The following is a 24616-nucleotide window of genomic DNA, read 5'->3' on the forward strand; positions in this document are numbered from 1 at the left end:
TAAGTCAGGATCAAACCCGGGTCTCCGCCGCTGTAAGTCAGCCACTACGCCACTGTGCCGCCCAAATGTGTTGAGAGAGACCGGGAGAGTCTTGAGTAATTAAAAAATAAATCAATGACTAATGACGGCTAGCCTGTTAGAACAGCTGGTGTGACATACACAGTGAAAGAGAGTAACAAAATAGTACTGGCCTACACACAAACATTATTTTTCCAACATTTTGCACAATTCACAATTTTTAAACAACTATATTTCTGTAGTTTAGCAGTTCCTTTGTTATTTTACGAACTAGTCAGATATTTGATGTAGAACCTGGCTTGTTTTCAAGAATAATTGGCTGCTCATCTTCAGTCAGCGAGGAGCTTTGATCTAAGCTGACGCAGTTTGGAATGTCAAATTGGCTCAGGTAGTCCACAGCATCATCTACCCCATCACTGCTTCCACCTCGTTCTTGAGCAGGAAGGTCAGTATTTCCTGGATCAGATGCTTTGACCATCAAGTGTCTTTCCAAATGTCCAACTTCGTTTCCGTAGAAATGGGCGGGAGAGCGGTTCTCTTCAGCAGCCGGGTGGCAAAAGGCCTTATCCGTTCTGCACGTGAGATAGTTTGCTCTTTGTTGCTTTGCAGTCAGGTCCAGGTTTCTGCTAAAAGACCAAGTTTTAGAAAACATTTCTCAGAAAAACTGTACACAATCGAGAAAAATTATAGATTCATCGAGCAATATTGGAAGGAAACAGGCCGAACGGCCCAACCTTGTCCATGACAACCATTATGCCTATCTACGCCAGCCCTGTTTGCCTGCGTTTGGCCCATATCCTTTACAGTTCAGAGACACATCGTGGAAACAGGCCCTCTGCCCACAGAGTCCAAGCTGACCAGCGATCACCCTGTATACTAGCACTAATCTACACACAAGGGACAATTTACAATTTACAGAAGCCAATTAACCCACAAACCTGCAGGTCTTTGGAGTATGGGAGGAAATCGGAGGACCTGGAGAAAACCCATGCGGTCAGAACAAACTCCATACAAATAGCACCCGTAGTCAGGATTGAACCTGGGTCTCTGGCGCAGCAAGGCATCAGCACCACCGCTGCGCCTCTGTGCAGTCCTAATCCTTCTAAACTTTTCCTATCCATGTGCTTTTTAGTTTAGTTTAGTTTAGAGATACAGCACGGAAACATGCCCTTCGGTCCACCGGGTCTGCGCCGGCCAGCGATCCCCTCACATTAACACTATCCTACACCCACTAGGAACAATTTTTTTTTTACAATTACAAAGCCAATTAACCTACTAACCGGTACATCTTTGGAATGTGGGAGGAAATCGAAGATTTCGGATAAAACCCACGCAGATCACGGGGAGAACGTACAAACTCAGTACAGACAGCGGCCGTAATCAGGATCGAACCCGAACCTGGCGCTGCATTCGCTATAAGGCAGCAACTCTACTGCTGCACCACCGTGACTACCCTTTTCCAATTGTCTTTTACATCTTGTTATTGTACCTGCATCTGCTGCCACCTCTTACACCATCCTCTCTAAGAGAAACTTGACACAGCTTTCCTTTAAATCTATCCCTTTCTCACCCTAAACCAGTGCTTTTAGGCTTTAGAATAATCTCAGCCTATGATACAAACCCTCCAAAGTTCCTATTAATCTTTTCTGCTCTTTCTCTAACGCAATCTCGTTGCTCCTAAGGTGTGGCGATAAAAAAACCACACAACTGTATACACACCAAAGACGTACAGGTTTGTAGGTTAATTGGATTGGTATAATTGTAAATTGTCCCCAGTGTGTGTAGGATAGTGTTAATGTGCGGAGATCGCTGGTCAGCACAGATTCAATGGGCCGAAGGTCCTGTTTCCACGCTGTATCTCTAAACTAAACTAAACAAAAACTGCAGGGGTGGTCCAACCAATGCTTTTTACAACTGTAATATGACATCCCAACTCCTTTTCTCAATTCTCAACACCAGAGCCCCGGGTTCAATCTTGACCTCAGATGCTGTCTGTGTGGAGTTTTCATGTTCTCTCTGTAACCACATCAACCACCGGGTGGCGCCAGCAATGGCTGTCTCGCCAACAGTCTGTCTGTCCTTTCCTTCTTTGTGTTTTAACAATTTTATGGAGGGCCAACTAACCTGCAAACCAGAGCATCCAGAGGAAACCCGCGCGGTCACAGGGAGAACATGGAAACTCCACACAGACATCCCCTGCAGTCGAGAATAAAGCCAGGTCTCCGGCGCAGTGATGCATCTGCGAGGATTGCAACTGGAGATTTACATGTAATTGACCACCAGGTGGCGCCAGCAATGGCTGCCTCGCCAACAGTCTGTTTGTCCTTTCCTTCTTTGTGTTTTAACGGTATGTGTTAAATGTATGTTTTTAGTGTTCTTTAGCTTGTTTTATGTGAGGGGTGGAGGCTTGGGGGAAACGTTTTCTAATCTCTTACCTCGACAGATGCGATTTTTTTCCATATCATATCTCCGTCCTCCCTGCGGCCTAACATCGAGAAGTTGGCGGCCTTTGTTGGAGACTGATTTCGAGAAGCTCCACCACGGGAGCCTACGGGACTTTAACATCACGGAGCCCTTTGTCAGGGATCGACCTCGGAGCTCTAACCGTGGGAGCTTGTGGACTTTAACATCACGGAACCTGCAGTCTATGATCAGAGACCGACTTCGGGAACTCCAAGCCGTGGGAGTTTCGACCTTCCTGACGCAGGAATTTCGACCGCCCCGACGCAGGAGTTTCGACCGCCCCGACCGCGGGAGAATAAAGAGGAAGTAGATTGGACTTTATTGCCTTCCATCACAGTGAAGAATGTGGGTAATCCACCGTGGTGGATGTTTTTGTTAACTTTTATGTAGTTGTGTGTCTTGTGTGGGTGTGTCAGATAATTGGCCTCTGTAAATTACCCCTAATGTGCAAGGAGTGGATGAGAAAGTGGGATAGAGTCATAGAGTGATACAGTGTGGAAACAGGCTCTTCGGCCCAACTCGCCCACACCGGCCAACAATGTCCCAGCTACACTAGTCTCACTTCCCTGCGCTTGGTCCATATCCCTCCAAACCTGTCCTATCCATGTACCTGTCAAACTGTTTCTTAAACGATGGGATAGTCCCAGCCTCAACTTCCTCCTCTGGCAGCTTGCTCCATACACCCACCACCCTTTGTGTGAAAAAGTTACCCCTCGGATTGTTATTAAATCTTTTCCCCTTCACCTTGAACCTATGTCCTCTGCTCCTCAATTCCCCTAATCTGGGCAAAAGACTGTGCCTCTACCCGATCTATTCCTCTTATAATTTTGTATACCTCTATAAGATCTCCCCTTATCCTCCTGCACTCCATGGAATGGAGATAACATAGAACATAGAAACATAGAAAATAGGTGCAGGAGTAGGCCATTCACCCCTTCGAGCCTGCACCGCCATTCAATATGATCATGGCTGATCATCCAACTCAGTATCCTGTACCTGCCTTCTCTCCATACCCCCTGATCCCTTTAGCCACAAGGGCCACATCTAACTCCCTCTTAAATATAGTTAATGAACTGGCCTCAACTACCTTCTGTGGCAGAGAGTTCCAGAGATTCACCACTCTCTGTGTGAAAAATGTTTTTCTCATCTCGGTCCTAAAGGATTTCCCCTTTATCCTTAAACTGTGACCCCTTGTCCTGGACTTCCCCAACATCGGGAACAATCTTCCTGCATCTAGCCTGTCCAACCCCTTAAGAATTTTGTAAGTTTCTATAAGATCCCCCCTCAATCTTCTAAATTCTAGCGAGTACAAGCCGAGTCTATCCAGTCTTTCTTCATATGAAAGTTCTGACATCCCAGGAATCAGTCTGGTGAACTTTCTGCAACTGCAGTAGAACCTCCCTGCTCCTATACTCAAATCATTTTGCTATGAATGCTAACATACCATTCGCTTTATTCACTGCCTGCTGCACCTGCATGCCTACTTTCATTGACTGATGTACCATGACACCCAGGTCTCGTTGCATCTCCTTTTCCTAATCGGCCACCATTTAGATAATAGTCTACTTTCCTGTTTTTGCCACCAAAGTGGATAACCTCACATTTATCCACATTATACTGCATCTGCCATGCATTTGCCCACTCACCCAGCCTATCCCTAGTGTGAACAAGTGATCAATGATCGGCATGGGCTTGGGTGGGCCGAAGGGCCTATTTTCATGCTGTATCTGGAGGCACAAGAAACTGCAGATGCATCCCTTTGCTAATCTTGTACATTTTGTTCTGTTTATTGTGGTGTTCACCATTACTGTGTATATATATACATAATGTTCACTGTGAGATCCATATGAATAATGGACTTAATTGCACTCTGATGTGCATGACAACAAACTAATCTGATCAACCCACTGTTTTGTCCAGAGCCGACAATTATAGTTGAAAGCAAAATAATTGCATCTATTTTCCTGCATTGTCAATATTGTCAGAAGAAACAAGAACAAATGATGTGGCAATTATTTATTTTCCTCAACATCAATAGCTCAACCGCACAGCACAGTCAGGTGCCCTTTCAGATAATATAAGATTGTTAGAGGTGAAGCAAAATAAGGCAGGATTTTTATTATTCAACCACCCTTAAATAAAACCTAACATTTCCAGTTTATTGTGCTTTATGTTGAAATTATTTGCCTGGAGTAATGGTGTGGTACAATCAGAGATTTGAGAGAACTTCCTGTGGTTCTATCATACAATAAGATCATTAGTTATAGGAGAGGAATTAGGCCATTCGGCCCATCAAGTCTACTCCACCATTCATTCATGGCTGATCTATCTTTCAATTATCTTATCACAGTTTATCTTTCTAAGTAGGAAGGAACTGCAGGTTCTGGTTTAAATCGAAGATAGACTTGAATAGCTGGAGTAACGTTTGGTCTTGCTGATACTTCCCCTGCGACCGCAGTAGATGCAACACCTGTCACTATACCTCCTCCCTTTACTCTGTCCAGGGACCCCGACAGTCCTTTCAGGTTACGCAGAGGTTCACTTGCACCTCCTCCAACCTCTTCAACTGTATCCGTTGTTCAAGATCAAAATGTGGGCTCTTGTACATCGGCGAGACCAAACGCAGACAGGGCGTTCATTTCACTGAACACCTTTGCTCTGCCCGCCTGGACCTACCTGATCTCCCGATTGCTAAACACTTTCATTCTCCTTCCCATTCCCACACTGATATTTCTGTCAAAGGACAAAGGACATTTATTGTCACGTACACCAATTGGTGTAGTGAAATTTGAGTTGCCATTTGCAGCACACCAATAAGTCCTAGGTCTCCTCCATTGTCAGAGTGAGGCTAAACGCAATTAGAGGAACAGCATCTCATATTTTGCTTGGGCGGCTTGTAGCCCAGTGGTATGAATATTGATTTCTCCAACTTCAAGTAATCCCGGCATTCCCTCTCTCTCTCTCTATCCCTCCCCACACCCAAGACGCACCAGCTCTTCATTTTCACCCAACAAACAGCAAACAATGACCTGTTTCCTTTATCATGGTAACTTTTTTTCATATCTTTCATTCTTTGTTCTTTGTCTCACTACATCATCGTCTATATATCTCCTTTCCCTTTCCCGTGACTTTCAGTCTGAAGAAGGGTCTCGACCCGAGACGTTACCCGTTCCTTCTCTCCAGAGATGCTGCCTGTCCCGCTGAGTTACTCCATCTTTTTGTATCTATCTATCTATCTATCCATCTATCCATCTATCCGAGTTTGAAGAAGAGCAATGTCTCTACTCACTCTTGGTGTGGTGCTCCCGTCTTGGTCAACAAGGTCAACACGAAAAACATGAAGAGTACGAACACCGCCAGGCCAACCCAAAAGCCAATCACGATGGAGTCTGCAAAAGAGCATTTTGTTTTTCATTCCTGGAGCTTAAATATTAGCACAGTTGCAATGTCTCCCATGAAATAGGAGACATTGTCGAAAGCCAGAGAATAAAAATGAGTTTTTAGGGAGGATTTGAAGATGGACAGTGAGGGGACCTGTCTGATGTGCAACGGCAAGGTGTTCCAAAGTGCCGGAGCAGCAACAGAAAAGGCTCTATAGAAGAAGAACTACCTTAAATTTAGTTGCGTCTGGTTGAGTAACTATGGTAGGGTGAAGACTATTCCATGCTTTAATCGTGCGGGGAAAGAATGAATTGCTGTATGGCCAGTAAACTTATAAACCTGCATGATTTTAGGATGTGGGAGGAAACCGGAGCACCTGGAGGAAACCCACGCAGTCACAGGGAGAACCTGCAAACTACACACAAACAGCACCCGAGGTCAGGATCGAACCCGGGTCTCTGGCGTTGTGAGGCAGCAGATCTACCAGTTGGGCCACACTGTAGTATATAGAGATGTTGTGCACTTATACCTGGGTCCAACATTTAGGGATGTGCAGATATGGGTTAAATGCGGGCAAGAGGGACTAGTGTAGATGGACAGCATGGATGAGTTGTGCTGAATGGACCCAAGCATAATTCCATAGCCAGGTCAGTAATGCTAAGCCTGAAGGGCCAATGTTAGCTTTAGAGTCCAGGAGCTTGAAGTGCATCTTACAAGGAGTCAGTGTTTGGAGTCTATCCCAGGACCACATAGAGGCAATTACTTTGTCTGGCAATGATATTAATGGCAGAAGCCAAATGTTGTATGTTAATAAAATCAAAATCCAGGCAAGATGGCGCCCGAGCCAGGTGACTTACTGCGTGCTGGTCCCTGAAGCAGATTTGTAATCATTCATTACAATCGCTCCACTCTTTAAGCCTCTACTTCAACGACAGCGTTTCTTACTTTATGCTCTTGCACTAAACATTATTCTCTTTAACCTATATCCGTACACTGTGGACGGCTTGACTGTTAAGGGCCGGTCCCACCAGCATGCGACTGCATGCGGCAAGCGCGACCAAACCGGAAACGGGGGCCGCGCGGAGGTCGAGTGAGTGACGTGAAATTCGAGCGAAGTCCGCGGGAAGTTCGCGCGTGACATACGGCGTCAAGACGTTGTGTCCGGCATCAAGATGCTGCGTATGCGCGTCGAGGCGGTGCGTACGGCGTCGAGGCGGCTGCGGGCCGGCAGGCCGTTGCCGTGCGGAATTTTTGAACACTGTCAGTTTTTTGGAGCCCCGCGTGATGTCGGGACCAGCTCCGCACAACTCCATACAGCTCCGGCGATCGAAGTGGGACCAGCCCCGCGAGGCCGTACGGCTCAAACGACCACGTTAGGTCGCGCTTGCCGTATGCAGTCGCATGCTCGTGGGACAGGCCCTTAATGAGGTATTGCCTTTCTGCTGACTGGTTAGCACGTAACAAAAGCTTTTCACTGTACCTCGGTACACGTGACAATAAACTAAACTGAACTAAAAATTGGGGCAACACGGCGGTGAGGACTCAGTGGGCAGAAGGGCCTGTTTCCTTGCTGTATCTCTAAATTAAACTAAAAGGGATTGTGAGAGTTAAAGAAGATTTATAAAGAAGATTTACCCGAATGATGACTGGATTAGCAGGTATTAGTTACAGAGAGAGGTTGCACTGACTTGGATTGTTTTCTCTGGAACGCTGGAGGTTGCACGGAGACCTGATAGAAGATCTGGAGGACATGGCTTTAAGGTGAGCAGAGCACAGTTTTAAAGGAGATGTGCAGGGCTAGTTATATTTTTACACAGAAGATGGTGATTGATTAGTAAGAGAGTCAGGGGTTATGGGGAGAAGGCAGGAGAATGAGGTTGAGGGGGAAAGATAGATCAGCCAGTGATTGAATGGTGGAGTGAACCTAATGGATCAAATGGCCTAATTCTGCTCCTCGAACGTATGAGTGCCTGGAACATGCTGCCGGAGGTGGTGGTTGAGGCAGATACGATAGTGGCATTTAACCTCCTCCTCTGGCAGATGTTTCCATGTATCTACCACCCTACCCAGTACCAATCAATGAAATCTCTTCTTGAATGAATGAATGAATGAATGAATACGTTTATTGACCAAGTATTCACATACAGGGAATTTGCCTTGGTGCTCCGCCCGCAAGTGACAACATGACATACAGTGACAATTAAGAACGACACATAAAACATAAAACATTAATAACAAAACATTATCGATTAAACATGTGAACTAAATAAAATACCAGAGCAAATGGAGGCTACAGATTTTTGGTTATTGAGTAGAGCTACAACACGTGGAAAAAAAGCTGTTTTTATGTCTGGCTGTGGCAGCTTTGACTTCAAAGGAAGTGATTCAAAGAGTTTGTGGCCAGGGTGCGAGGGGTCAGAGATGATCTTGCCCGCTCGCTTCTTGGCCCTTGCAGTCTACAGTTCATCAATGGAGGGAAGGTTGCAGGTATATCTCTTACAGGTATATCCCGTCTTAGGGCAGCATGGTGGCACAACAGTAGAGTTGCTGCCTCACAGTGCCAGAGATCCGGGTTCGATCCAGACCACGGGTGCAGTCTGTGGGGAGTTTGTACGTTCTCCCCGTGACCTCCGTGGGTTTTCCCCAGGTGCTCCAGTTTCCTCCCACACTCCAAAGAAGTACAGATTTGTAGGTTAATTGGCTTAGGTAAAATTGTACAAATTTTAAATTGTCCCTAGTGTGTAGGATAGTGTTAGTGTGCTGGGATCGCTGGTCGGCGTGGACTCGGTGGGTCGAAGAGCCTGTTTCTGCACTGTATCTCTAAATTACATTTTTTTTAAAGTATAATAACTCAAGCTCCCCCTCCAGACCCAACTGCTTCCTTGTAAATCTTTTCTGCCCTCTCTCTAGTTTACCCATCCTATCACACTGCAACCAGAACTGCATACAATACTCCAAGTGCAGTCTCACCAACGTCTTGAACAGCTGGAACATGAAATCCCACCTCATGTATTAAATTGCACAAGGTTTAATTTATAATTTGCCCAGATGATGCTGTTTCATGAAGCTGTGTCTAATGAAACTGCTGAAGTAGATAGCATATTCTTCTCCACATCCTGTTCACTGGAGCTGGCTTGATCACCCTGCCTGGAATCTCATGTTCATAAGTGATAGGAGCAGAATTAGGCCATTCGGCCCATCAAGTCTACTCCGCCATTCAATCATGGCATGCCCATCGAACATAGAACTGTATACAGCACAGTAACAGGCCCTTCTGCCCACAATGTCTGTGCTGAACATTATGCCAAGCCCATCACTTATCTACCTGCACACAACCCATATCCCTCCATTCCCATCATATCCAAATGCCTATAAATAATAGACAATAGACAATAGGTGCAGGAGTAGGCCATTAGGCCCTTCGAGCCAGCACCGCCATTCAATGTGATCATGGCTGATCATCTCCAATCAGTACCCCCGTTCCTGCCTTCTCCCCATATCCCCTATTTTTAAGAGCCCTATCTAGCTCTCTCTTGAAAGTATCCAGAGTACCGGCCTCCACCACCCTCTGAGGCAGAGAATTCCACAGACTCACCACTCTCTGTGAGAAAAAATGTTTCCTCGTCTCCGTTCTAAATGGCTTACCCCTTATTCTTAAATTGTGGCCCCTGGTTCTGGACTTCCCCCAACATCGGGAACATGTTTCCTGCCTCTAGCGTGTCCAAACCCTTAATAATCTTATATGTTTCAATAAGATGCCCTCTCATCCTTCTAAACTCCAGAATATACGAGCCCAGCCGCTCCACTAACATACTTTCCTCCACCACCCTCAGCAGCACCTTTCAGACACACATCTGTGTGAAAAAACTTGCCCACGCATCTCCTTTATACGTTGCCCCTCGCACCTTAAGCTGATGCCCTCTGGTATTTGATTTTTCTATTTTGGGAAAAAGATTTCTGACGGTCTACCGCTCATAATTTAAACACTTCTCTCAGGTCTCCCCACAATCTCTGGCGTTCCAAAGAAAACAATCCAAGTCTGCCCAACCTCTCCCAGTAGCTAATGCCCGCCAATCCAAGCAACATCCTGGTAAACCATCTCTGCCCCTTTTTCCAAAGCCTCTACATCCTCCTTGTAATGGGGTGGCCAGAACTCCACACAATACTCTGAATGCGGCCAAACCCAAGCCTTATAAAGCTGAATCATGTCTTCCAGCCTCTAAGAGTGCACTGACGCATGGATGCATACCGTATGCCTTCTTTACTACTCTAACTACTTGTTTTGCCATTTCTATGGAGTTATGGGCATCAGATCAGGAGGAATTTCTTTAGTCAGAGGGCGGTGAGTGTGGAATTATTTGCCACTGAAGGCTGTGGAGGTCTAGTTAGTGGATATTTATAAGGCAGTGGTAGATAGATTCTTGATTAGTGCGGTGTCAGAAGTTACGGGGAGAAGGCAGGAGAATGGGGTTAGGAGGGAGAGGTAGATCCGCCATGATTGAATGGCGGAGTAGACGATGGGCCGAGTGGCCTAATTCTACTCCTATTCCTTTTGACCTTATGACATAGCCCCTTCGGCCCACACTGACCATCAAACACCCATTCACACTAGTTCGATGTTATCCCACTTTCTCATCCACTCCTTACACACTTGGAGCAATTTATGGAGGGCCAATTAACCTGCAAACCCGCAAGTCTCTGGGATGTGGGAGGAAACCAGAGCATCGGGAGGAAACCCACGCGGACAGCGCCTGTAGTCGGGAATAAAGCTGGATCTCCAGCTGCCTTTCTGCGAGGATTGCAACTGGAGATTTATATGAAATTGACCACCAGGTGGCGCCAGTAATAGCTACCTCGCCAACAGTCTGTCAGTCCTATCCTTCTTTGTGTTTTAACAGTATGTGTTAAATGTATGTTTTTAGTGTTCTTTAGCTTGTTCTATGTGGGGGGTGGGGGTTGGGGGATACTTTTTCCAATTTCTAACCTCGACAGAGATGCGATTTTTTTCTGTATCGTATCTCCGTCCGCACTGCGGCCTATCGTCGAGGAGTTGGCGGCCTTTGCTGGAAACTGACTTTTGAGAGCTCCACCGCGGGAGCCTACGGGACTTTAACATCACGGAGCCCGCGATCCCTTTGCCAGGGATCGACCTCGGAGCTCCAACCGTGGGAGCTTGCGGATTTAACAGCACGGAGCCCACGGTCTCTGGTCAGAGACTGACTTCGGGAACTCCAGGCCGCAGGAGCTTCGACCGCCGGCTGCGGGAGCTTTGATCGCCCCAACGGATGGTTCGACTGCCCCAACCGCGGGAGAATAAAGAGGAAGAAGATTGATCTTTATTGCATTCCATCACAGTGAGGAATGTGGGGAATTCGCTGTGGTGGATGTTTATGTCAATTTCTATGTAGTTGTGTGTCTTGGTGCTTTGTTTTTTGTATGACTGTATGGTAATTTGCATATCACTGTACCTTAATTGGTACACATGACAATAAAAGACCTTTGAAACCTTTGAAATTATGTATCCATGTTTACGGAAGAAAGAAAATCAAACATAACCTGAGCTTTGATTACAGCGGGGAAGTGAGACTTCTGCTCTGAAAGGTTAATTTTAGCAGGTTGTGTCTGTAAAGATTGTCAGCAAACACTGTGAAAGGTATGAACCAGACAAACAAACGCTGCAGGCTAATTCTGGCACATTTCCTTGATAGATATGCTGCATCGTAACATGAATGGCAACAAATCATTTCTCTAAATTCTGATTTATGATTGCAAACTCGGTAAACATTTTCACAATAAACCTAGTTAGTAACATGGAGATTGATTGAGGAAAGCAAATAAATCTTTGAATAGAAAACCAGAGAGAAAGAATATGAAAGGAGGATACCAGAGTCAACAATATTTGATAGAAGTCTCAAAGCTTTATAATCTGGTTAACTAATTCTCTCGGGAAGAGTGTCATTTATTTTCTCATATTTTATTATGACCTGAAGAATGATTAGATCAAATTTATCAAATACTATTTTAATAAAAGATTAGACTTTCTCTCATATGTGTCAAACTCCCTGGAGATTTAGTTTTAGTTTTGAGATACAACGTGGAAACAGGCCCTTCGGCCCACCGAGTCTACGTTGACCAGCGATCCTCGCACACTAACATTATTCTACACACACTACGGACAATTTTTACAATTTTACCAAGCCAATTAACCTACAAAGCTGCAGGTTTTTGTAGTGTGGGAGGAAACCAGTGCTCCTGGAGAAAACCCTCACAGGTCATGGGGAGAACGTAGAGATAACACCTATAGTCAGGATCGAACACAGGTCCCTGGTGCTGTAAGGTAGTAACTCTACCGCTGCACCACCGTGCCATCCTAGATAGTCACTGGTGTGGTTTCTGTAAAGCTCTAAAGATTCAGCATTAAAGTATTTCATGTCCTCTTTTACCAAAGTACCTTGAGTTATGCCTGCACCAAATTCCAAAAGTGTGAAAGCGCACACCTCCAGATTCAGGGCCATTTTCTTCCCAGCTGTTATCATGCAACTGAACCATCCTACCACAAATAAACTCATTGGAGAACCTTGGACTATCCTTGATCGGACTTTACTGGACTTTATCTTGAACTAAATATTATTCATGTTATTCCCTCTGACACCCGTGCTAATCAAGAATCTATCTATCTCTGCCTTAAATATATCAACTGACTGCCTCCACAGCCTTCTGTGGCAAATAATTCCACAGATTCACCACCCTCTGAGTAAAGAAATTCCTCCTCATCTCCTTCCTAAAAGAACATCCTTTAATTCTGAGGCTACATCCTCTAGTCCTCGACTCTCCCACTAGTGGAAACATCCTCTCCACTTGCACTCTACCCAAGCCTTTTGTAATATCTTTATTGTTGTTGCTTCTCTCTCCTATTTCCTACCCCATGCCTACATTTTTTTAATCCACTTAAAGCTGAACAGAGGTTTTAGAGTTTCATGCACCCAGTTAGTTTTTATGATTTCTTTGTACACCCTCCAATTTTGTGAAATTCTGCAACATATGCATTAAATCAAGCCTGCTGTGGGCTACATTAGGATGACAGGTCTTTAAAATGGTGAGGTATTCTGATATGAAGAGATGGATTCTAATGTGTAAGAAAGAACTGCAGGTGGGGTTTCAAATCAGTCTGAGGAAGTGTCTCGACATGAAACGTCACCCCTTCCTTCTCTCCAAATATGCCGCCTGTCCCGCTGAGTTACTCCAGATGGATTCTAATGTAGGAAACATTACTACTTAGACCACAGTTCAATAAGCTCGACATATTGTTGGCCTGATAAAAAAAATATTAGTTTGCCACTTGTAACCTTTGATTCATATTGGGAGATCATTACTGTTCACTTACATCTGTGTGCCTTCAATCCTTCAAAGGAAACTGGTTCGTAGTCATAATACTCATAGCCCCAGATATAATCACTGTTAGAGATGGTAGTCTTGTTGGTAGTGGGATTATCCGTAGACATTTCACACCTGTAACAAACCATAACAGTCTGAATTTGAGTTTAGTTCATTCAGTTTTGTTTATTGTCACACGTACCGAGGTACAGTGAAAGGCTTTTGGTGCGAGCTAACCAGAAAGGCAATACATCATTACAATCGAGCCTCCCACAGTGGACAGATACAAGATGGTGGCCGATTAGGAAGGACATTCTTGCCATAGAGGGAGTACAGAGAAGGTTCACCAGACTGATTCCTGGGATGTCAGGACTTTTAAATGAAGAAAGACTGGATAGACTCGGCTTGTACTCGCTAGAATTTAGAAGATTGAGGGGGGATCTTATAGAAACTTACAAAATTCTTAAGGGGTTGGACAGGCTAGATGCAGGAAGATTGTTCCCGATGTTGGGGAGGTCCAGAACAAGGGGTCACAGTTTAAGGATAAGGGGGAAATCTTTTAGGACCGAGGTGAGAAAAACATTTTTCACACAGAGAGTGATGAATCTGTGGAATTCTCTACCACGGAAGGTAGTTGAGGCCAGTTCATTGGCTATATTTAAGAGGGAGTTAGATGTGGCCCTTGTGGCTAAAGGTATCAGGGGGAATGGAGAGAAGGCAGGTACAGGATACTGAGTTGGATGATCAGCTATGATCATATTGAATGGCAGTGCAGGCTCGAAGGGCCGAATGGCCTACTCCTGCACCTATTTTCTATGTTTCTATGACGTGAATAATGTTTGGTGCAAGATAAAGTCCAGTAAAGTCTGATCAAAGATCGGCTGAGGTTTCCCAATGATAGCTCAGGACTGCTCTCTGGTTGTGATTGGATGATTCAGTTGCCTGACAACAGCTGGGAAGACACTATCCCTGAATCTGGTGGTGTGCGTTTTCACACTTCTATATCTTTTGCCCGATGGGAGAGGGGGGGGAAGAGGGAGTGGCCAGGGTGCGACCCATCCTTTATTATGCTGCTGGCCTTGCCGAGGCAGCATGAGGTATAAATGGAGTAAATGGAAGGGAGGTTGGTTTGTGTGATGGTCTGGGCTGCGTCCGCAATTCTCTGATATTTCTTGCGGTCTTGGATGGAGCTGTTCCCAAACCCTCCTGCAATCAAAGCAGAAGTGTATTCCAAATAAAATTGCAATGTACATTCATTGACTTATTGGACTTTAATATAGAAATCCATTAATATCTGCAAATCCATTCAAAGTGCAGGAGGAATCAATTTAGTCATTTAGTGACCCACCGGGCCATATCAAACAAGAACACTTGGACAGTTTCCAATATCAAGGTTGATGGGTTCCTTTCCAACTGGCTTCGTAACAAAAGAAACTGTTGCAAAAATTAATTCTCCACAGTTGAACTCAAAAATCACAAGTGTTACATTGCATCTCAACTAATGAAATGCCGAGCTGATGATATGGTGAGGATCTCCCGATGGCTCAGCACTTCAACTCCCCCTCCCATTCCGAATCCGACCTTTCTGGCCTGGGCCTCCTCCATGGCCAGAGTGAGGACCACTGTAAATTGGAGGAGCAGCACCTCATATTTCGCTTCGGCAGTTTGCACCCCAGCGGTATGAACATTGACCTCTAATTTCAGCCAGTCCCTACTTTCTCCTCCCCTTCTCAGCTCTCCCTCAGCCCACTGTCTCCACCTCTTCCTTTCTTCTTCCCCCCCCCCCACACACTCACATCAGTCTGAAGAAGGATCTCGACCCAAAACGTTGCCCATTTCCTTCGCTCCATAGATGCTGCCTCACCCGCTGAGTTTCTCCAGCATTTTTGTCTACCTTGTGACTATGGGCGATACAGGTCCACCACTGATTTTCGGGTAGCCTTGGTTCCATAGCCTTGCAGTATTATCCGTTTTTGCCGGACCAACAGAGTTCACATAATAATAAAACAATACACATCTGACCCACTAATTATACCCCTCCTATGTCTCTAAAGCCCCATGGACTGTAGAAGCTTAAATAAAATAAATAATAAACTTAAATTAAATGTGCTTATGCTTACTACCACTACTGTCACTTGGACCTTGTGTAGGAGCTATTTAGCCAAGGCTAGCTACTGTTGGTATATATTATTATTTTGTCCAGATATTTCCAGCTGGATTATTTTGAATGCTTGGGGGTAGGCTTTTGATAAGAAGTTGAGCATTACATATATCATACCAGGTGCGGGAGTGGCCAGACCAGACGAGCAGGCAAGGGAAAGAGAATACAGTTCTACCTGATGAGAGGGAGAGAATGGAAAGTTACAGCTTGTATGAGAATAAGGAATACCTGGTATGTATCATCTCTTTGTTTGTACAACTACTTAATTATTGTCTGCGTAAGTTCACTCCTACCTGCCTGTGTAGTAATGGCAACGGAAAGTTGGACATTGGACATTGGAAAAGTTTGAAATTGCCATTATACCTTGCTTAGAAGCCATAATAGGGTTAAATATATGCAAAGTAAGCACAAAATTGAAGGGTCGCCATTTTTCTATAAAAACAACTGTTTACGGATCAGGCAGCACCTCTGAAGAACATGGAAAGGTGATGGTTCGGGTCGGGACCCTTCCTTGCAATGGCACTTGAGACCCAACCCAAAATGTCATCTATCCATGTGGTCTCGAGATGCTGCCTGACCCAGTGAGTTACTCCATCACTTTGTGTCTAGTTTGGTTTAGTTTATTGTCACGTACACCGAGGTACAGTGAAAAGCTTTTGTTGTGTGCGAACCAGCCAGAGGAAAGACAACACATGATTACAATTGATCCATTTACACTGTATAAATACATGATAAGGGAATAACGTTTAGTGCAAGGTAAAGCCCCATGTACAAAACAGCAAAAGGCACAAAGTGCTAGAGTATCTCAGCGAATCAGGCAATCTAGGCCTGACCTGTTGAGTTTCTCCAGTCGTTTTGTGTATTAACCAGCATCTGCAGTTCCTCGTTTCTACAATACATCATGTCAAAGGATCAATTTATTAAGATTTTATTATTTAAAGTACTTCAATTTATTAACATTTACAAGAATAATTTCTTGGGCTCATTGAGGAAGGAGCTACAATTGGAAGCATTTTCCACAATTTTTTTCATCATAGTAGGCATAGTAAATTAATAAATTAGTAATAATTAATTATAACACACCAAGAAAAGACACAGAGTACTGGAGTAACTCAGCAGGTCAGGCAGCATTTCTGAAGAACATGGCCAGAAGGGTATAAGCAGTGACTGCAGATACTGGTTTACGCCGAATGTAGATGCAGTCTATGATCTGAAGAAGGGTCTCGACCCGAAATGTCACCTATTCCTTTTCTCCAGCGATGCTGCCCGATCCGCTGAGTTACTCCAGCTTATTGTGTCTAACTAAGCAGGATCATTGGTGCCCCACTCCCTTTCCTGTTGGAGATCTATCAGAAGCGGAGCATCAGCAGAGCCATCTCCATTATTAAGGACCCCTATCATCCATCACACCACATCTTCTCCATTCTGTCAGCTGCAAAACCAGCAGCATGCTACACAGCTTCTTCCCACAGGCAATAAGACTGGTTAACGGACTGTGTCCCCTCCCCATATATCACAAACCAACACATCTAACCTCGCTCACACTTTGACAGCTAGGCACCTGTCAAAGCAAAGCCACTGTTCGGTCTGAATGTCTGTTTTTATTTCAATTTTTAGGCCTATTTTAGATATGGTAATTTTAATTTTTAATTTTTAAAGCTATATGTATTTATTCTGTTTTTATGAACTGCACTGATGGGAACTGATTGAGAAACATTTTTTTCGTTTCATCTGTGTATGTAAGTACTCAGTTAAAATGACATTAAAGAAAATACTGAATACTGAATACTGAACTATGGACAGAAGGGTCCTGCCCCGAAAACTCATTTATCCATGTTCTCAAGGGATGCTGCCTGACCCACTCAGTTACTCCAGTACTTTTGTGTATTTTTTTGTAAGCAGCATCTGCAGTTCCTCGCGTCCCCATTACAACAAACCAAGTGCCCTCTGTTCCTCTACACACATCTCCCCTGTGATTCAACCCACTCCTTGCACGGCAGCGCTTTTATTTTTGCTGAGAAGATAACTCAGGCACTCGACAATTACCCAGTAACTCGAGGAGATTACCAATCATGCTCTCTTTCAAATGGATGTCACTTTAGTAATCATAGGTCTGACAATTTCACAAGGAATGCCTTATTAAGGGATCACATCTCAGGGCACCTTCAGGGTTAGATGCTCCGAGTTGGAGATACATAGTGTGATGTCTTGCAATTGTTCAGTGCAACTAAACTCATATTGAACGAGATCCCAACCAAACCTCCAATGTTTTACATTCACATAAAATGGTTATATTTTGGAAAAAAATATATAGGTATGTTTCCAAACATCTGGTTACACTTTGCCACCATCTCCTCTCAAGGCACACAGTGCTGGAGTAACTCAGCAGCTCAGGCAGAATTCTCTGCATAACATGGATAGGTGACATTTCTGGTCGCGACCCTTCTTCAGACTAGTACTAGGTGACCCTACTTCAGACTAGGTGAGGTTTCCATCATGGCAAAGATGCTTCTTATTACAGTTATAGTAGCGTTGTTCCAAAACCTACCATCAGTGGCGCTGCAGATCTGTGTGCTGCCTTTGTGCACGATTCCGGGGGCTTTGGGGGGGGGGGGGACTTAAAATACAGGTTTGTATTGGTTGTTGGAGAGGAATTTGCACGGACTGCTAGCTGATGAAAAAAATCTGTTCTGTGATCCCGCCCCGTATTTATTTTTTTTAAGTTGCTGGTCGATTGCGTCACTGGATTGAAGTTAAATGTGACTAAAAACGCCTTCAATGCCTTCAACATCACGGATCGCAAGTGCAGGACAAAACAAAAGGTATGTTGTTTATTTAACATATTATCTTGGCTTTTTGGCGTGGCTTCATTTTAATCGGCTGATGTGAAAAATGTTATTTAGGCCCCGCTACAAATCGGCCGTGTCTTGCCTGCCGATGGGGCTTAAATCATGGCAGCGGCAACATTCCAATCAATCACATTCCAGAAACATCCACTCTCAAGATAATCAAATTCATTTATTTTTTTTTGCACAATCATGTCATAAGAACATCTAAATCATCTATATTTTGTATTATTGTCTATCCATATTTTCATACTAAATATCCACTGAACAGTTTTAGTCAGATGTGTGGTGCAAAAAATAATGATTTTGATTATCTTGAGAGTGGATGTTTCTGGATAAATTTATGGGAATTAAACATTAAATTCCTTCCATTTGGCATATAAATTCATGACAAAGTGAGATTTAAAATTCATGTTATATTGTGAATTCTTGTGTGAAATGGAATCAGTTATTTGGATACTTCGGCTATTTAAAAAAATATTTTTAGCCTTTTCTTAAGAATGGGATAGATGTTTAGATCTAGTAATTGAATTTAGATGAATTTAATTGATTTGATGATACTGATGAATATTACTTTTTTTGTTGGTATTTACTATTTGTTTTAGTGTTACAATAATATTAAAGTTCTGATCTTGAGAATATCACATTTTTGAATGTTCTAGGCAGTCTGGGTGTTTATTACTCTTTCTGTCACAACGGTCAATTTTGTAAATATCTGCAATTAGGTAACTAACTAATTATATGCTTTAATTTCAGGTCATCCAAGCAAGATGTTGTAGCGGCACCTAGTGGTTAGGTCATTCTTGCTATGCGATCCTCGGCAGTCACGGGAACGAGTCACGGGATTTAGGGGGATGCCCTAGTATATAAGAACTGACCTTCCCTCTCTCGCCCAAAGATCCTATAGCGAGCAAGATAGTCCACTGGACGAAAAAGACGTAGTACGGTCATGGGCAGATTCATGGGTAATTTTAGGCCCCATTTCCGTAACCGGCTTCCGTCTCTGCACCAAAGATCCCATAGCGGAGCAAAGATAACTAGTGCGGAGACGGAAGCCGGTTACGGAAACATCCTCGTAAAAATAAAAGTTATTTGGTACAAATCTTCTCCTCATTTTCAGGATTTAAATTTATTAACACAAACTGTTCCCCCGCAACGTTGATTACACTGCAAGTCGGGTCGGGTTGGGTTACGGAAATGGATGAAAAAAAGGCCCACGTTCCGTTCCATTGCGTACTACATGTCCGCCCATTACATTTAGCAGGAGTGGTCTATCTTGCTATAGGATCTTTGCTCTCGCCCTCTTCCGCTTCCTCTCTCTTCATGAGAGTGTCCTGCCACCTCAGCAGGAGCTCAACCGAACCCACGAGGCAACAGCCTCTCAGCAACAACAATGACTATTATGTTAGAGTGCTAACCATGCATGTATATCAGTTCATCACCGGAGGTGGCGGCGCCGGGAACGGCTGCGGCTCGCCTGCAGTCCGTCTGTCTTTTACTTTTTGAGTTGTATTTTTTTCGTCTTGTCTAGTTACGTTTGTTTTTTAGGTTGTGTTTATGTGGGGTGGGGGGTGAAACGGGGCTTGCTGTCTCTCCCTTCGGGGGAATACGACCTTTTTGTCGTATCCCCCTTCTCTGCCTCCGTCTACACTGAGGCCTAATGGCGGAGCTGGCGACCTCGGGACTTTGGAGGCAGCTGACAGGACTCGCCCTGGGCTCCCTTGAGGGTGGTCCAGCCCGGGGCTGGAACTGCGCTCTCGTGAGAGCGGCCTGGCGAGGGGCTGAGAGACTTTCCCGTGAGGGGCTGTGGCCCGTCGGAGTGGCCCAGCCCGAGGGCGCAACGGCACTCCCGTCGGAGTGGCCCAGCCCGAGGGTGGAACGGCACTCCCGTCGGAGTGGCCCAGCCCGAGGGTGCAACGGCACTCCTGTCGGAGTGGCCCAGCCCGAGGGAGAACGGCACTCCCGTCGGAGTGGCCCAGCCCAAGGGAGAACGGCACTCACGTGAGGGCGATCCGGCTCGGGGCTGGAACGGTGCTCGGGTGGCTGGGACGGCGTTCTGAGGCGGTGACCAGAGTCCGGGGTTCAGCCGCGGGCCAGCGGCTGCGTGTGCTGGACTGGAGGGCGGCAGCTTCGACCACCCCGGGCCGCGGTGTTTGAACCGGCCCGTTTGCGGGGTTCGGTGAGCCGCGGGACTGTTGTGCCATCGCCCGGTGGGGAATCGCCTCAGCGCAGAGGGAGAAGAGGAGGGAAGAGACAGTAACCCTACGATGTTTGCCTCCACCACAGTGAGGAGGTGCTTGGAGGATACACTGTGGTGGATGTTAATTTGTGTTTATTGTTGTTTATTATTGTATGATTGTATGTATGACTGCAGGCACGAAATTTCGTTCAGACCGTAAGGTCTGAATGACAATAAAGGTATTCAATTCAATTCAATCAATATCTAACCTACAATGCCTGAATAAAGAATCCATTTATTCACCACATTTGTGCCTCTACAATGTATCACATTTGTTTCAGAATGCTTCAATCTATAATAACTGAAAATTTCATTCAGTTCTCTTATTTCTTAAGAAAGTTATGGGCTTTTATGTCAATTGACTGTCCTCAATCACAGCTTTTGTGTTAAGTCAATGGAAAAGCAATAGGGAACAAGATGCTAATTTCCGAGTATGAAAATGTCCATAACTTTTTTTAATACTGAAAATATGAAAGTGAATTAGATATCAAATTAAAATTCTGTTCATGCTTTATCTGATGGGATAAATTACAGGCTTGATTGTTAAAATCTCAAAATGTTGTAACATTCCTAGTTTATAGAATCAATGTATGCAGAAACAGGTCTCTTGGGCTACCCATGCCGAGCTTTAAATACCAATCCATACTAATGTCATTATTAGCAATTGTTCTGTAACCTTCGATGCCTAACTGCACACAATCCTCAGCCACAAGCTCAAATCAATAATAATGTTCCAACTTCTGTTGGAACATTCGTCAAAACATTATTTTGAGGATGAGACTTCAAAGGATCTATCAATAAATCCCCTCTGGGACCAGATGATTGAACAGTTGAATCGTTCGTTGATTCCAGTCTCCACTGGTCAATGTAGCCATGCAGTCATAGTCACGAAGAACCTGTTTCCGTGCTGTATCTCTAAACGAAAATAAACCAAACTGACCAGACTGATCCTGGGATGGCAGGACTTTCATATGAAGAAAGACTGGATAGACTCGGCTTGTACTCGCTAGAATTTAGAAGATTGAGGGGGGATCTTATAGAACGTACAAAATTCTTAAGGGGTTGGACAGGCTAGATGCAGGAAGATTGTTCCCGATGTTGGGGAAGTCCAGAACAAGGGGTCACAGTTTAAGGATAAGGGGGAAATCTTTTAGGATCGAGATGAGAAAAACATTTTTTACACAGAGAGTGGTGAATCTCTGGAATTCTCTGCCACAGACGGTAGTTGAGGCCAGTTCATTGGCTATATTTAAGAGGGAGTTAGATGTGGCCCTTGTGGCTAAAGGGATCAGGGGGTATGGAGAGAAAGCAGGTTCAGGATACTGAGTTGGATGATCAGCCATGATCACATTGAATGGCGGTGCAGGCTCGAAGGGCCGAATGGCCTACTCCTGCACCTATTTTCTATGACCAGTCTTCTCTCCTCGCCAGTGTGGCACCTCTCAAACTGTTCTACAAGAACCGTAATGTGGCACCTTATCTATTAACCCCTGGAAATCCAATTATGGTACATGAAGGTATCCCCTTTGCCACTTGTTATTTGTCAAAGAAATCCCCAGACAAGTTGATTTCGTTTGGACACGCAAATAACTGCAGAGGCTGGAATCGTGAGTAAAACACAAAGTGCTGGAGGAACTCAACGGGTCAGGCATCATCTGTGGAGGGAATAGACAGGCGACGTTTCCGGTCGAGACCCTTATTCAAACTCATTGATTTTATCTAATTACCTTCATTTATTATTCTTGCACCACTATTTGCTTTTAATAACAACATTTTATGATCGACCTTAAGTTAAATTTATTTTCTTCCACTTTTAACTTCCCTCTCCTGATATCAGATCAAATCCGATTCTCAATTCGTCTTGTGTAGGAAGGAACTGCAGATGTTGGTTTAAACCGAAGATAGACACAAAATGCTGGAGTAACTCAGTGGGACAGGCAGCATCTCTGGAGAGAAGGAATGGGTGACGCTTACAAAATAGGTGACAACTGAATGAAAGATATGCAAAAAAGGTAACAATGGCCTGTTTCCTTTATCAGTTACTTTTGTGCATATCTTTCATCCCTTTGTCCTTTATCTATCTACATCACCGTCTATATCTCCATCTCCCTTTCCCCTGACCCTCAGTTTAAAGAAGGGTCTCGACCCGAATCGTCACCCACTCCTTCTCTCCAGAGATGCCGCCTGTCCCGCTGAGTTACTCCAGCTTTTTGTGTCTATCTTCATTCTGCATTTCTAGCCGCTATTCTCAATTCTACTTCCCATTTTAAAAGAGGTAGGTTAGGTTAGACTCCCGATTTCGGATGGGAGGGGGAAAGGGTTACCGACCTGAAACGTTTCAACAATTCAACGTTAACCCGTGTCTCACCCCGCTACTGAGGAACATTTGCAGCGTTCACCTTATTTCGGAATCACAGTATCCACCCGCAGCGATGACCTTCTGTGGACCGCCAGTCAGTTTGCTCAGTTGCCGACCGTGCCCGCCGCCAGATAGCAACCCGTGTTTCCAGCAACCCGGCTTGTGCAACCGTTCATTCAGTTACAATGATACAAAGTGGGGCGGGATGCCACAGAGCGGCGCTCCTGCAAACCCTGGACTGCTCACTCTTGAAATATCCAACTGCACCTTCAACAGCCAAAACACGGTGGCGCAGCGGTAGAGTTGCTGCCTAATTACAGTTTACAGAGACCCGGGTTCAATCCCGACTCCGGGTGCTGTCTGTACGGAGTTTGTATGTGGGTGCGTGAGTTTTCTCCCACACTCCAAAGACGTACAGGTTTGTTGGTTACTTGACTTGGTATAAATGTCAATTATCCCTACTGTGTGTAGTTTTCTCCAGAGATGCTGCCTGTCCCGTTCCAGCATTTTGTGTCCAAACCAACGTCTGCATTTGCATCCGCAGTTCGGTGCGAGCTCGCTGTATCTCTAAACTAAACTAAACAAAACATCCTCTCCCAGACTGACCCGAAATAAGACCGCGGCTGTAGTAGACATGCTATCGGTAAATGGTGCTGAGAAACGAATTCACCTTGCGGACGTTTGCAGCGTTCACATATGCATTTGCAGGACACTGGGCATTGATCAGAGGCACCGTGTTCCACTGTTGGATGTGTATCTAGGGGTTCTGTCCTGCTACAGAGTTACGGTTCAAGGGCGGCGGAGATACACATACACACACACAAACTCAGCTCTCCTTTGAAGCGAGCGTCAGCACAAATGCAGTGTCGGAGAGTTAGAGTGATACAGTGTGGACACTTGCCCACACCGACCAACATGCCCCACCTGCCTGCACTTGGTCCATATCCCTCTAAACCTGTCCTATCCATGTACCCGTTTAATTTTAAGCCCCTGTCCCACTTAGGAAACCTGAACGGGAACCTCTGGAGACTTTGCGCCCCACCCAAGGTTTCCGTGCGGTTCCCGGAGGTTGCAGGTAGGGAGAATGACAAAAACCTCCGGGAACCGCACGGAAACCTTGGGTGGGGCGCAAAGTCTCCAGAGGTTCCCGTTCAGGTTTCCTAAGTGGGACAGGGGCATTACTCTCCCCCTCCCCCCCATCATCCCTCTCACCCCCCTCTCTCCTCCCCCTTCCCTCCTCACCCCCTCTCACTCCCCCCCCCCCCCCCCCCCTCTCTCTCTCTCTCTCCCCCCCTCCTCTCTCTCTCCCTCTCTTTCCATCCATCTCCCCCTCCTCTCCAACCCCGGTTATTCACCTCCCACAGCGGGACCGGTCCGCTCACTGCGCCGCCGGCTGGTTCTCGGACGGTCCGGAGATCTCTAATGTCACATCACAGCCGGGACTGAGCGAAGTTTTCCCGGTGACTGGGCGGGTCTGAGCAAAGATCCTCTATGATCTTTGGGTCTGAGTGTAAGCGACCATCCCCATCCCGCCCCCTTTCAGGCGCGTTAAGATGCAGACCCGTGTGTCAAGGTTGCATTATCTGTGGTGAGCAAGTGGGGGTTGTCCAGCGTTGCTTTCAGATATACAGACACCTAATCTGCTTACACTGGAGAGGCAAAGAAGCTTGCTTGCTTATTTTCTCTTTTTTTTCCTTTTCCTTTTTTCACTTTTTCTTTTTCTTAATGGTTCCTTTCTTGCTTCGTTTGTTGGTGGGTATCTGAACCGCCGCCTC

The 24616-nt window shown here is 45.2% G+C and overlaps 1 protein-coding gene across 2 annotated transcripts; it reads right to left on the reverse strand.

Moving 5' to 3' along the window:
* Positions 1-28: 28 nt before the first annotated feature.
* Positions 29-24314, reverse strand: mrap2 (melanocortin 2 receptor accessory protein 2). 2 transcript variants are annotated; one of them, XM_033020464.1, is made up of 4 exons: positions 24197-24314; positions 13247-13371; positions 5771-5870; positions 29-641 (listed from the first exon to the last, which is right to left on the reverse strand). In XM_033020464.1, the coding sequence occupies exons 2-4, from the start codon at positions 13362-13364 to the stop codon at positions 293-295; spliced, it is 567 nt and encodes a 188-aa protein (XP_032876355.1). In that variant the 5' UTR covers positions 13365-13371; positions 24197-24314; the 3' UTR covers positions 29-292. The 2 variants fall into 2 exon arrangements, with proteins under 2 accessions (XP_032876355.1, XP_032876354.1); XM_033020463.1 differs by having other exon boundaries at positions 29-644.
* Between the last annotated feature and the right edge of the window lie 302 nt (positions 24315-24616).

The sequence above is a fragment of the Amblyraja radiata genome, chromosome 5 (assembly GCF_010909765.2).
Source record: "Amblyraja radiata isolate CabotCenter1 chromosome 5, sAmbRad1.1.pri, whole genome shotgun sequence".
Taxonomy (NCBI): domain Eukaryota; kingdom Metazoa; phylum Chordata; class Chondrichthyes; order Rajiformes; family Rajidae; genus Amblyraja; species Amblyraja radiata.

What these genes read in the sequence shown, in the direction of transcription:
- mrap2 (XM_033020463.1), bottom strand. Translation starts at nt 13,364, where the DNA reads ATGTCTACGGATAATCCCACTACCAACAAGACTACCATCTCTAACAGT. An exon ending in AGGATTGAAGGCACACAGAT is followed by an intron (nt 5,871 to 13,246) that starts GTAAGTGAACAG and finishes GCTCTTTTGCAG; the next exon opens with ACTCCATCGTGATTGGCTTT. An exon ending in ACGGGAGCACCACACCAAGA is followed by an intron (nt 645 to 5,770) that starts GTGAGTAGAGAC and finishes TTGGTCTTTTAG; the next exon opens with CAGAAACCTGGACCTGACTG.